At 62.3% G+C, this 13,784-nt stretch overlaps 2 protein-coding genes across 4 annotated transcripts in view; both read right to left on the reverse strand.

Annotated features, from left to right (window-relative positions):
- Positions 1-10,832, reverse strand: part of LOC119107862 (rhotekin) — a 50,465-nt gene extending 39,633 nt beyond the window's left edge. Inside the window, exons 1-2 of one of the 3 annotated variants that reach the window (XM_037231428.1) lie at positions 10,706-10,832; positions 2,694-2,844 (exon numbers count right to left, since the gene is read on the reverse strand). In XM_037231428.1, coding sequence (XP_037087323.1) covers positions 2,694-2,837 — 144 coding nt within the window. In that variant the 5' untranslated portion in view covers positions 2,838-2,844; positions 10,706-10,832. Of the gene's footprint in view, positions 1-2,693; positions 2,845-8,886; positions 9,273-10,705 lie in introns of those variants that run through there. The other 2 variants (XM_037231426.1, XM_037231427.1) reach the window with 2 other exon arrangements.
- A 63-nt stretch (positions 10,833-10,895) lies between these two features.
- Positions 10,896-13,784, reverse strand: part of LOC119107327 (uncharacterized) — a 36,713-nt gene continuing 33,824 nt past the window's right edge. Inside the window, exon 9 of the mRNA XM_037230751.1 lies at positions 10,896-10,908. Coding sequence (XP_037086646.1) covers positions 10,896-10,908 — 13 coding nt within the window. The remainder of the gene's footprint in view (positions 10,909-13,784) is intronic.

The raw sequence follows: 13,784 nt of genomic DNA on the forward strand, positions 1-13,784 counted from the left end.
TCCGCATAATTCACGCGCAATTGCACAACGGCGCAGCCGCTTCATCGGGGCGTATTAGATGACGGCGGCTCTCGGTGAGCTGATGCCGAAGGGGGTGGGCCTGGCCTCAGCTCTTGCAGGCCGGGAAAGGGGGGGGGGGGACCCCGACCCCAGCTTGTGAGCGGCAGGAGTCACATGATGTGTGCGAGGCCCCCCTAGCGGGCTGCGGGCCACCGACGCTCCACCACCCGACCTCCCGTGGGCGTTGTCTGGAGAGACAGCTGCCCGAGATCAGGTAAGGCGAGACCGAGTCCCCAATCGGAGGTCTCAGAAGCCCGGAGACGGACCGGACTGCGGTGGTCGGCGACCGCACCCAGCGGAGGTCAACGATCTACTGTGATCGCCTTCGTTTACGCAAAGCATCGACGCACGTTCCATTTCCCAATCGGCACAGCAAGTCCGTGCACTTCAGTTCCCTCTGGGAATGCTGACGTCATGCAGCACATTTCCCCCTCCCGACATGCCAGTGCGCAGCCCATTCGACACCGTGCACCGTGCACGACTATCGCCATGCAGTCTATCGACCAGTGGATATGACGTCGTGCAGCCCACGGCACACCGGGAACGGGAACACCGCGCAGCCCACTTCACAGTGGTCACAGCCACGCCATGCAGCTCACTCCCGGCTCTGGGCACGGGTGACGACGCGCGGCCCTGCACCAACGGAGCGCAGAAGCACCGATCATTATACCCCGCGTGGAGTACGGAGCACCGCGCAAGCCATTCAGAAGAAGACGGCGTAACTGGACTTGTATGCCGGTTTGCCTGTCCGTCTTCCATCCGGCTGTTACAATGCCGTAGTCCGAAGCTGCTTATCGGGAACGGAAACACCATGCCGTCCACTCCCCGCTGGGCGCGGCAACACTGTTTAGCTTATTCCCCACCGAGCATGGCAACACCATTATTTCAACATCAACATCATGATCGTTCCACTCGAGGCAGTGGAAATCACCATCATGTGGTTCACTCCGATGGCCATACACCGATGGCCGCGCCACCACCACGTGGGGTCTCCACTGCGCGCCATGAGAGGCGATCCCTCACAGTCCACGCCCTGCTGGGCCTGACAGCACTGTGCGGTCCAGCCCGCCCGCCTCGCGAGCGTGCCTCGCCGCCGCCTGTCCACCAAACAGACGCCCACCGCGTAAACAGCGCCCGCCCCCGCACCGGTCCCCGGCCCGTCACGTGCAGCAGCACGCCGGAAACGCAACCCCGACCACTGGCGGCGCACCGACCGCCGCAGATAGCCGGCGACATTACGGTCCGGGGCGCGTCTGTTGCCACGGCAGCAGACGGTAGAGGAGCTGGTGGGTGACCGCCACCGGCGCCCGGCCAGCCGGCCAGACAGGCCCGCCGGCGCTCGGACAGCCGGCCAGACAGGCCCGCCGGCGCCCGGCCAGCCGGCCGGACAGGACCGCCAGTGTCCGGCCAGCCGGCCAGACAGGACCGCCAGCGCCCGGACAGACGGCCGGACAGGACAGCCAGCGCCCGGACAGACGGCCGGACAAGACCGCCAGCGTCCGGACAGCCGGTCAGACAGGCCCGCCGGCGCCCAGACAGCCGGCCAGACAGGCCTGCCGGCGCCCGGACAGCCGGCCGGACAAGACCGCCGGCGTCCGGACAGCCGGCCGGACAAGACCGCCGGCGTCCGGGCAGCCGGCCAGACAGGTCCGACGGCGTTCGGACAGCCGACAAGACAGGGACAGACAGGGCCAGCAGTGCGGCGCACTACAGATGGCGAACAGCGCCAGGCCAGTTCAGGCCTCACTGGAACTGGTCTGCATCGGGGGGCACCGTGAAGTGATGACGGGCTGGTGCCCCAGGAAACTTTCCCTGTCTGAGTGGCAGGAGGGAGAAGTAACGAAATTTTCCAAAAATGGAGGAAGTAACATTTTTGCACCAGGTCTCTCTACGCAACACCATGGACTTAAAAATAGTTTTCTGAGCTGATGGATGCAGCTGCATCGCCACATCTCACATACACCCGTGGGTGGTCGAGGATCAAAGGTCAATGGGCGAATGGACCAGACCAGCACGAGCTAAACGGAATTCCAAACGTTAGTCGTGCACGGGGAAGAGCTTCACTCCTCGCTGCGGATCAGTTTCTCAGGGATGGGCGCAGGTGTCCATGGTGGAAGCCTTGGGTCAAGGTAGTCTCACCGTTACCCCTCCCAGCCTTGAATACCGATCGTGTGAATCCGAAAGCAAAAACCGTTCAGAAAGATGCGTTCATGCTATTGGTACGTCAGGTTTAGGCTCCCGGGCAAATCCCGTCATGTCTTAGGCAAATCCCGGGTCTCAGCGCTGGACGTGCCGCGCAATGAGTGAAAGAACATCATGTCGGTGTTTCTACCTTGCTACGGTAATCTGCAGCACATTTCATAACCGAAACCTATCATTTTTATATCAGTTACAAGTCTGACACACTCGCAGTCGTTCGACATGAAGAATATGCTACTGCCTCACACCACGACGGGCGTATTTCCACTGTCATCGCAGCACCTGTACGCCACCGGCGCTGGTAAACACTCGACAGTCCTTGCCCTCATGATTCCTTGCGACGACGTGCGGCCAACCGCCGCTATAAATGACCACGCCGCTCGTGACTGCGTGTCACGACATGCAAACACGCCACAGCGCGGCGGCGCCAGTACCTTGTTGTTGTGCGCCAGCTGACGGATGTAGTAGAGGTCCAGGTCCTGGATCACGTCCAGCTTGGGCGGCGACGTGTGGCTGCTGGCGTGACGCTCCCTGTGGCCTCCCACCATGGCCGCCGGGGACGGGAAGCACGCGGTCATCGTGCCCCTGCAGAGTGAGCCGGTGACCGGGGTCACGTGTGATCGGGCGGCCGCGGCGCACGGGGTCCCGGTCGGCCGCGTGAGCGCACGCCCCTCTCCCCGCGCCCGCCCGCCGCCGTCTTCCGTCTCCGTCTCCGGCGGCGGCGGCGGCTCGGCCATTCAGGCGGCGTGACGTCACGGCCGGGCGGCGGCGCGTATGTTGACGTTGGCCGGTGCGGCCCGGCGGTGACGGATGCACCTGGGCGGGCCGCTGCCGCCGCTGCCCAGCTGGCCGGCACACTGCCCGAGATCCCCTGACGCTGCGCCAGCCCCGGCCAATCGGGCGGGCCGCCAGCGCGCCGCCTCGCGCGCGCGCACGTGACGCGCGGAGCACGTGCCGTGCATGACACGAGACGCACGCAACTTGTGCTGCGCCACGCGCCACGCGCACGGGTGCACGCAAACACGCGCAGAGCACGGTCCGGGCAGCACATATGGCGCATGTCATGTCCCACGGATGCGTGCTTGGTGTTAGCACGTGTTACAAGCACGTGCCACAGAACGCAAAACCCGCGCATCAGAGCTGTCTCCTGACACTGACCACGACGCCAGTCAGACCCCGCAGGGAAGTCAACGCCAGTCAGACCCCGCAGGGAAGGCGCAGCTGTGGAGCAGCCACGAGGGAGCTCCCCAGAGGCAGATACTGCCGACTTGGCCAGCGGGGGCCGCTGCCCCGGTGGACGCGTCTCAGCCGGGTAGGCGGGGCTCTCCCTCGTTAGCGGCGCAGTTGGCCCCCCGCCGGCGTCGATGGATGGACGAGACGTAAAAACGGCCGCGGCGGCGCCCCGCATACCTCCCGCGTCAGTGTCTAATCCACGGCCAGACGCCTTGTACTTGCGCCTGGCCTGCAGTCGTGTTTTCACGGCTGCAGATACGCCTTAAGCAGCGGCATTTGTTCGCGAGTATCCAGCTATCGTCCGGCAGCATGTCCGCGTCTGTACCGGCGGGCGAGCCCGGGCCAGCAGACCGCCGCGACGTCACAATTAGCAGTCTGGCGACGAGCCATCGAGGCGGAGGTGTGTGCCGGACGGTTTCAGCAATCCGAGGAGTGGGGCACTTGGCCTGAGTGGTGGACACGGCAGGCTGTCAGTGAGTCCAGCGCGGCCTCTCGACCAGCCGCGGCCACCCCAGACGGTCGCCAGATGGGACGGGCAATGGCGCGCGGCGCGGTTACGAGCGCGCGCGCCTCGCTCCGCCAGATGTCTGCCGGAGGGGGACGAGAGTGCAGCCGGAGCCGGAGCCGCAGACGCACGTGCCGCACGTGTGTGAACCCGACGCCCTCCTCCCGATTCGATGATGTGGCCCACGCATGATCGAGAGCGGCGCACTATCGATTTCACCAGCGGCAAGCGCCGGCCGGCACGCGCTGTCGATAATGACGTGCGCCGGACGCTGGACGCTCCCACGGCCGCCGAGCCGCCAGCTGCCGCGGCCCGGACGCCGCGGCGGCCGCGGGCTGAGGGGCGCCGCCGTCGGCAGGCGGCGCTCTAGTTCCCGAGCGGCGGCGTCGACCGTGTGTAAGCCCTCGGACGCGGCCAGCGCTCAGCCCCGCGGGATGGTCTCTGGTCGTTCCGAGGAAATGTAACAGGGTGGCCGGAAGAGGCGCGATGCTGACTGGTAAGCAGGGCAGCTGTCGGCGTGAGCTTTTGAGACTGGTCGGTGGGCCGCGCGGAAATGAACCCTTTCATCGCGGACCGCCCCGCAAGGCTGCCAACACCAAGAGGACGGCGTTTCTTTTAATCAGGTTTGACATGCGAGGCCAGCTGTGACCTGGTTAAGAGCAGAAGATACTCTTCAGCTTTAAACTGCGCCGACACTTGGTGATATCCTCGGAGCATGAGTCATCAGCTCAGGCCGTCTGTCAGTCGGTGACACAGCCGTACCCCGATCACCGCCACTGTGCCCTCTGCGCCAGTCGGTGTCAGCCGTGCCTCGATCACCGCTACTGTGCCAGCGCACGACCATCGTTTGAGCAAGCCACCAAGCCCCTCGCATGACCTCCACAGATTATCCGCGGTCCCTTTCCTCCGGACTCGAGCTATGTGAAGGCTACACCGAGGCCGCACCTGGCCGGCCCGCGCTGACGTCATCGGTCTGGGCCGATCAGTTGGTGACGTCACGTGGTGGCCCCGAATGACTGCTGCTAACTGGCCGGCACCGCGCTGACCGGCGAGGCCCGCCTGCCGCAATGGGAGGCGGTCCGAGTCACAGCACAGCTGATCTTCGGCCCACACAACAGATGGCTGGGGACCTCTAACGGGGAACGCGGTTCGCTTCTGCCACAATCGCCAGCGAGTCTCGCGGTGCCAGACGTAGGAGTTGATACCGCACGGTGACGTCTGTTTCATGTCATATGGCACATGGCAGATGACAGATAACGTCTGACGCATGACATCCGCCGATGATGTCGTCGCATGACGTCTGCTAGATGGTGCGTGACTGATTTGCGACTGCGGATGACAGACGACCGGCGGATGACGGATGAATGCCGGCGAGACAGACCGGGACAGACTGGCTCGGCCGAGCCGGCCGACGCCGGAGGTCGCTCTCAGAGACCACGTCGGCCTCATGGATACTGAGACCCCACAGTCGCGGCACCGTCTTCAGCGGCGAGCAGCCACGGACGAGACGACCTCCGGCGAGCCGGGTCCCTCGCGCCGAGGAGGCACGGGCCTTGCTGAGGAGCCACGGGGTCGTGCCGAGAAAGGACGGGGTTGTGCAGAGGGACGGGGTCGTACTTAGGAGGGACGGGGCCGTACTGAAGAAGGACGGGGCTATCCTGAGGAGGGACGGGGCCGCACCGAGAGACGGGGCTGTCCCGGGAAGGGACGGGGCTGTGCCGAGGAACGGGGTCGTGCCAAGAAGAGGCAGACTTTGCTGAGGAAGGAAGCGGCAGCGCCGAAGAGGGACGGGGTTGTGCCAATGAGCGACGGGGTGCTCCTGAGAAGGGACGCGGTCGTGCCGATGAGGACACGACACCGATGAGGAGGAGACACGACGAGGAGATGAGGACACGACACCGTACACCAGAGCGGGGGCGCGGCACGTGATCGCAGCAGCGGATGCGCCGCCGGGGGACGGCCGGTGTCCATCCCCGCCGCCGGCGCCGCTGCCGGACAGGCTCCGGCCTCGGCACGGTCCGACACAGTGGCAGCAGCCACGCTGGGAAAGCGGCCGCGCCGCAGCGGAGCCGCAACACCGGACACCGGCCGGCCGGCGGCGCCACCCACAGGCGCCGCTGGAGCGCGCCCCGCCAGCCCAGACATGCAGATGGCTGCCGCGGACGCGCCGGAGCGTGACGGGGTGCCGCCCTCGGCATTCACGAGCCACCCTCCGAACAGCGGGACGCAGCGTCGCGAGCAGATTGAGGCCGCCCTCGCATCCAGGCCCACTCACTCCACACTGCCTGCAGCTCTGGACAGCGCCACCAAGCGTGGCTGGCACAGCACGGCTGCACACCAGGGCTGTACAGTCCCATCCCCAAGGTACGCCAGGCACGCTGGCTGCCGGGGCCCGTAACCCCACGGGCCATCGCCACCCGGTCACGCCAGACGATCGCTTCACGGCCGCGCCGCTGACGGCTCCCAGGAGAGGCGTAACGGGTCACGTGCCGGCTGGCCGCTCCACACGGGCGCCGCCCGGCTCTCTCGCGGCCCGTTCACGGCCGGCCCGCCCAGACTCGAGGCGCGAGCGCGGACGTGCCTGCCCTGACGAGCCGCGCTCCTTCTCCGGGCGACCCGCACCGTCGCGCTCACGCAGCGCTGAAACAGCGGCCCGCCCAGTAAACAACGCAGCTCATGAATCAGGCTAAACGGGCGGCGCGGGCGGCGCGGGCGGCGCAGGTCGGCTAGGGCCGGCGGCGACGGCAGCGGCGGAGAGCCCGCTGGCGGCCACGGTCGGTGGGGCAGGTCTCACGAGCGCAGCGAAAGCCGCCGCTCGTCAATCGCCGCCTGATTGGCCGAGATCCGCCGTCCAACCGCCACAACAGCCGAGCCCAAGACGCGATCAGGTGCCGGCGGCGGGCGGCCGCCCACCGCCGTCACGTGTCCAAACACGCGGCGGCTAACGGACGCCGGCCTCAGCGTCACAGCCGAGAGCTTCCGGCAGCCGCGGGACGGTAGTTGCCTGAGGGTGCGCAACGCGAGGTCTGGCATTGTTCCGGGCGAACTCTGACGGTACGCCAGATGCATCCAGCCCGTCCGCGGGATGTCAGTCCAGCCAACGGCCTGATGGTCCCGGGGTCAACTCCGAGGCGCGGACGGCGCCGGCGCGGCGTGACGCGATGACGCGGCCAGCGGAGCCTCGGTGGCCGGGCGCAGTGCCAGACGGGTGGGCGCACGAGACCAGCGCAGGCGACCGGAGAAGGCACAGAGCCGCGCCAGAAGCCGGGCTCGGATTAGGCTGCGAACAGCGACGAGCGGTGGCACAGCAAAACACGGCCCGCGCCGCCTCAGAGCGGCAAGACGAAGGAGCGTAAATGCAGCCGGCAGCCTTCGTCGTCTGAAGGCACAGACAAACAGGCGCACAGGTTTTTCCATTCATTGTCAAACAGGTTTTGTGCCTTTGACCCCGCGCGGCGGTTCAACCGAGCGTTATGGAGACGCGGCCGGCGCAGGCCCCGCCTCTGAAAGCCGCTCCCGCGGCCCTTTCAGCGTTCAGTTAGTCTAACTGTCTGGGCAACGGCTGGCAGAAGCCGGCGGCCGAGTGCCGGCCCCGCACCGCCCGGGGAACGTCCGAGCACCGGTGAGCGCCTCGCTGCCGGAACAATGCAGGCCCTGCGCTCCGCCCGCTGCAGAACTGGAGACACTGCCCTCGAGCCGTCCCATGCCCGCGCTCGGGTGGGAAGATGGACGGGCGACGGCGGTGTCCTCCACCCACGGGCGAGCGCATGGGAGCGGCCCGCCGGCCGGCTCCAGGCGGCCGCCAGGCCGGCTGGGCGCGTGACGTCACCGCGATACCGCAGCCCGGAAGGAGCGCCACCGGACACCGGACACCGCGCGTGCTGTACGCCCGACCCGCGCCGGCCGCCGGCGCCGCTGCATCCCGGCAAGGGGGAGCGAGGGGTCGACGGGCCGCCCGGGGGGCACGCCTCAGGAGGTGCGGGGGTGGCGGCCCCGGACCGCCTGTGGCAGGAGCACCCCGCCGGCGACGGCACGCTCCTCGTACGACGGCTGTGGGGCGGTCAGCGCTGCTGCCATCGCGTCTCCGGCCGCCGCACGTCAGCCGTGCTTGCAGTACAGGCCGCGGCCGGGCGGGCGGAGGCCGGCGGCCGGCTGGCTGCGGCCGCCAGCTGTCAGCCGCCGGCGGCACGCGATCGGAACACTGTGTCCGCGCTCACCACGTGCCACGCTGGTAGTGTGGCCACGGTTAGCTCAATCAGCCCGGTGCTGCTCGGTCGCCTTATTATAAAGTGGAGCGTTTAATTCGCCCGATGACCACTGAACGGTATCCTCCACACGGCTGCATCGGAACAGTGCAGACACAAAAATAACCCAAGCGGATTTACACCGGCAATGTCTGAGCTTGACGAGCGAAGAAGTGCTACCAGATGAGTCAGCATTCTATCCTCTTTTGACGGCTCTTTAAATGTAGTTGGTTGAGCCAGGCCTGGAGCCGGCTTCGTCACGGTGAGAAAATTTTGAGTAATGTCTTTACTGACATACTGGTTTCAGTCATAATTCTGAAAACGGGCAAGTTCCTGTGATCGTTACCAATAAAGTTAACGATCAAATGAACCCCGCGGTGTTCTCTGATACTGCTCCCAACAGTTTAACGCTCGCCCGACTTAAAAACTGCTTGCATTCACTTCCACATGGGAAGCCCCTAAAACAGCCTCCAACGCTGTTCGGTCTGATCAGCTGAAGAAGACAGTTGGCCCACCAATCGACAGCCGCAGCTGACTTTCAGCGGCTAGACAGGCATTCGGCGCCATTGCTCTCATGATTTACGCGGCGTTCGGGCATAACCAGGGCCGCGAACAGAGGCCGACCCCCTGCGCAAATGCACTCACCGATGGTAAATCTCTTATCTACCGGCCTTAAAAGCCACTGCCAAGGAAAGCTGCTTCGGGTTGGCTGACAACCAATCACCTTCCCAACACCAGTGAGAGGTGCCCAACTGCGCTGCTCCGAGAAGACTGCAGAGCGCGTGCTGCCTGCCTGTGCTGAGCGGCGACGGCCCCAACCCGCGAGCGATTCAAATGGCAGCCGCTACCGACCGCCGATTCAAATCTCCGACGGCTCTCATGAGCGGGCCGACAGGATCTCGGGGCTCCGGGGCGAGGGCGGCGCGCAAGCCAGGGAGGGGGCGCCGCCCGATCACACGTGGCCCTGCCACTCACTCTCTTTCGTCTCTGGTTCCACTCCCGGGACCACCCGCACCAACACACCGCACCATCCGGGCGCCAACTGACGTGCGCCGACGAAGCCGCGCCACCCGCCGCGGGGAACGAACGGACGCTGTACAGCGAGCGCCACCTCGCGGCACTCATGGATGCCAGCTGGCGAGGCGCCCCGGACAAAATGGACCCAACCCCGCAGCGGGACGACCTGGACGAACGGCAGGTGGTCTGGAGCGGGGCTTAGCGACGTGGCGACCTTTGGTCCTTGGTAAAGCTGGGCAACTAACGTGTTCAATCTTATACAGACAGGGCGACGAATTCCTACAATGTCCAGCCATGGTTCAAAGACAACCAACCCACTTTGAAAATGGGAACGTCAGTCCTACTGACTTCACCAGTGGCGTAACTAGTATATCAGCCGCGAGGGGCCAACTCTCTCTCTTTCGTCTCTGGTTTGACTCCCATAGGGAGGGGGGAGGGGGGCACTTCCATTCAAGGCTCTCTTCGCCGCATATTTAATACCCCGGGCCCTAATTTAGCGTTTAGAAGCCCTATAGGTGTCACTTTGCCAGAACGGAACATCACATTCATCCTAAGCCAGCCTTCCGTTCTAGGTCCACGTATCTCCATGGTGTGGGGGCAATGCCCTAAAGGCTCCTCCCCTCCCGGTCTGCCTTGGCTAAGCCGCCAGACGAGACTACAAATGGGGCAATCCTAATGCCCGGACCTCTCAGACGACAGATTATCACCAGCTAATGCAGCCAGAGTCCATCCGTGCCGCGAGAGAGGCCGCCACGCGCGCCAGCGTCACTGCAGCCTCCGCACTCCCGAGGCACAGGCCCTGGCTTCGGACTCTCCGATTACACTGCGAACACCACGCGTCGGACATCCCTCGCCTCTATAATACACCGCTCCTGACCCGTACCGCATGATACGGATTACGGAAGCGCCTGCCCTGCATGCGGACGCGGAGCTAGCCACCTCATGACGCCCCTCTCCTCTTCCGTGACCCGTACTCCGGGCGCACCCTGACGGCGGCTGGGTGCACCGCTGGCTCCGGTCCTGGACGCGCCACTGACAGGGGCTGGGTGCACCGCTGGCTCTGGTCCTGGACGCGCCTCTCACATGGCCTCTGAACTCACCGTCCCTCGTACTCACTGCGAGCACACGCGGCGGGCAAGACTGCACCTCACAACTGGACCTCTCCTCCGTTGTGTGATTCCTGAGCGCGCCCCTGACATCACCCCGGGAGGGGCGGTCGGGGCGCGCCCCCGTGGTGCCGCCCCGCGGCACGCGACTCGATTGACTGCCGGTCGACGGACCGACTCCATGACTCACGCACCACTCCCGTGCAGACGGACGCTCCGGCCGAGTCGGCCGCAGTCCGTGCAGACTGCACTGGGACAGTCCGCACAAGGAGAGCACGCCAGGCCGTGGACAACAGAAGTTGCGGACGGAGCGTGAGGGCAGCGCCTGAGAGGGGCCTTACCTTTCCCCGCCGCAGCGTGCGGACGCTGTCACGCCTGCGCGTCACACTCCTCCACTCGCCCACTCTGCGCAGGTAGTCGAAGTTGTCGGCCGATTCGCCGCAGGAGCGCCGACGCACGTTCGCCTTTCTCGGCGCCATGGTTTGAATAGCGAGTCTCCTCAAGTGGCCGGCAGGTGTCAGCAGCGGTCGCTCAGGTGAGGCGGCTGGCGAAGCGCCGCGGGGGAGCCCCGGCTGCCGCACCGGGCGTCCAGGGACGGACAGAACACGTGCTCATGCCTTATGGTGGGGTAGTCCAGATACTGCACTTAACTCAGTACCACATTTATCCGTGTCGCTTGCCAAGAGAGGAAGCCAAAGACATTTACAACTTTTTAAAAAATCTTTGCATGACTTGCGGCCACATGAGCGTCACATTGCCCTGCTCAAGCCCCCTTCCCTCCGTCACGTTTCGGTTACGCTTCATCAACGCCTTCCTTACCGCCCATATGTGGGAGACAAATGCCGTCTCCGTGGTCTAGGGGAGAGATGCTGCAATAGTAGTCCGGCGGTGCTGGGCACGAGTCCCAAAGCACATTGCTTGACCTGACTGAAATGGAAAGGTCTGCTGGCAACTGGCCAACGGAGGCCAAGCCAGGTCTGGGCAGCCGTGCCGCAGCATTGCGTGGCACGTAAAACGCTCCGCATTCCTGTCTGACGAAAGCACGAAAGCAGAATTATACGTTGAAAAGGCGTCACGACTTGGGTGTTGAGTTCAGGATACACACCCCACGCTTTGCTTAGCAGGTACTCTAAGCCCAAAGCCATCCTTGCAAACCATTCGGAAAATACACATCCTTAAAAATATACAGGGACGGGGATGGGGCGGAGAGGGTAGTTGCTCCCAGCCGGCAAGCAGGGGGGGGGGGGGGCACAACTCTGTTTTTGCCCCCTCAACCAACTCCGGGAGGCCATTTTGCTCCAAAGGGGCCTAAAAAGGCTTTGTTGCTCACGTGGATTATCAAAAGTCAGAGCAAGGAAGCCCTTATAGTTGTGCTACAGGGTGCTAAGTTGGGCTCAGAACACTGTCCTGCATCAAGAGGTCTGTGTTCTGGATCATAAGATCGCCTTGATTAATAAGGTCGTCGATGGTCTAGATCGGGAGGCCCAATCGTATGTTAAGGAGGCCCTTTGCTGTTTCGGGAAGCCACCTTTATGATAGGTGGCTTCCCCATGACATGGTGGATATGGCTGTGAATATGACAAGAGTTCCCCATTATAGACTAGGAGACCCCGTTATGAACTAGCGGTCCCCTGTTATGAACTTAAGTCTCTTTTGCGGACTAGGGTACCATGTTACGAACTAGGAGGCCCCTACGAGTTAGGAGGACCCCTTGCGAACTAGGAGGCCCCTGTTCTGGATGAGGGGGCACCTGTGATACATCATGAAGCCCTTTTTCGGGAACAGGAGACTCTTTCCCTGTATCAGGAGGCCCCAGGGGATGTACCAGTGAACCAACAAAAAGGTGGCCACTGTGAAAACACAACCTTTTTTCCTGTTCGTTACAATACTATGCTAATTATTGAGGTGGTGCCTTAAATATTTGTTTCAGCTGCATCCCGTACATATTCACTCGGCTATCCACTAATTTTGTAAGTAAATCACGGCTGTTGGGCGGTATATGCCGCTATACATGCATACGATAGTGCTGACGTACTGCTTGGCGACGTACTGACGTACGTTAACACGTCGACTGTTGGCTCTATGCACCCGCCTAGGTACGTGAGCTACTCGCTTCTCCCATAAAACTAGCGCCTGTCAAAGTCCACCCTCTCGCTCAAATGCAGCAGGAGTAAATTGTAGCTCACCAGAAGCTCAACATTAAAGCAGACGAAGGAATGTAGCCGACTTTATTCGTTAAGGTTGATGATGTACTAACGCCCGCATTGCAAATGAAAGTTAGGTGCTATGCCAACACCTGCATTGCAAATGAAAACGACAGCTGAGCCATAAATGGTTTAGCAGAACGTGAACCTGACGCTAATCACCTGAATTGAAGAATGCTGAGGCGAGTAAGGTGCGTACCGCTATGCGACGAACAGAAACTATGTCATGCGAGAAAGAAAAATGTTCCACACTTCAATATATTAAGGTATCAGATACGATGAAACAAGCTCATTTGCAGCTATTCTTTCTTTTTAAAGATTAAAGACAGCTCTAGACATCAAAATTTCACTCACTAGTAAATATGTTCTTCAATCCGCCATCGTTTGGTTACGTCTTAGAAAGACTTTATGACGTCATAGTCGCCGCCGGGCTGGCCGTGTCAGAATTGCCACTATAGCAGACAGGCTTACCCACTTGTAGCACTTCGACGTGCCGAGAGCTGCGGTCGTTTTCTGGCGCGTGTTTGCTGAGCTCTAATATCGGTATGTGCTCGTGTTTAACTCTCTCTCGTGGTGTTCGTGTCGATATGTCCGTGCTTTTATGTTATTTACTTGCATTCATACGCTCGGCTGTGGCGTTACTCTTATTTTTTCGATTCCCAGTCTGATGGCCGCCATACTCGTGTCACAGCCTAAATTTCCGCACTACGTAGCAGAAAGTGTGATTCGTGTTCGAAACATGCACTCAACGTGTGAAATCGGTTGAAAGTACACTGATGTCTGTCGATGGAACGAATTGTACTGACCTGCGTCAGGCACGAATGGTTCGATGATCATATATTTCTCGGCCTTGAGCACGCATTACATGGTCTATGGTGTGGCCGTATTCGCGTGACATTTCTGTGGTGTCATGCATGGCTGGTAACCCTGAAATAGTCTACAAAAGTTCACGGGCATCAAACCCAGAAACAAAAGGCTTGCAAATATCAAAAGGTGCATGTCTGTGGGCTGCATTGAACGATCTTCAAAATGGCCTCATCAGTCCAAAACCCCATACAAAGGTGGACCACTCCCGTAAAGTATTTACAAGTACAGTTCATACTAAAAGTTACGGTCACTCCTCCTCAGCGCCGACACCAGCCGCGCGACCTCGACCTTGCGAGACCGAGAGGCATTTGAACTGCGGGGTCGAATCCCCAGTGTATCGCTTGGCGCC

Source organism: Pollicipes pollicipes, unplaced genomic scaffold (genome assembly GCF_011947565.3).
Source record: "Pollicipes pollicipes isolate AB1234 unplaced genomic scaffold, Ppol_2.1 Scaffold_6686;HRSCAF=7923_pilon_pilon_pilon, whole genome shotgun sequence".
NCBI classification, from domain to species: domain Eukaryota; kingdom Metazoa; phylum Arthropoda; class Thecostraca; order Pollicipedomorpha; family Pollicipedidae; genus Pollicipes; species Pollicipes pollicipes.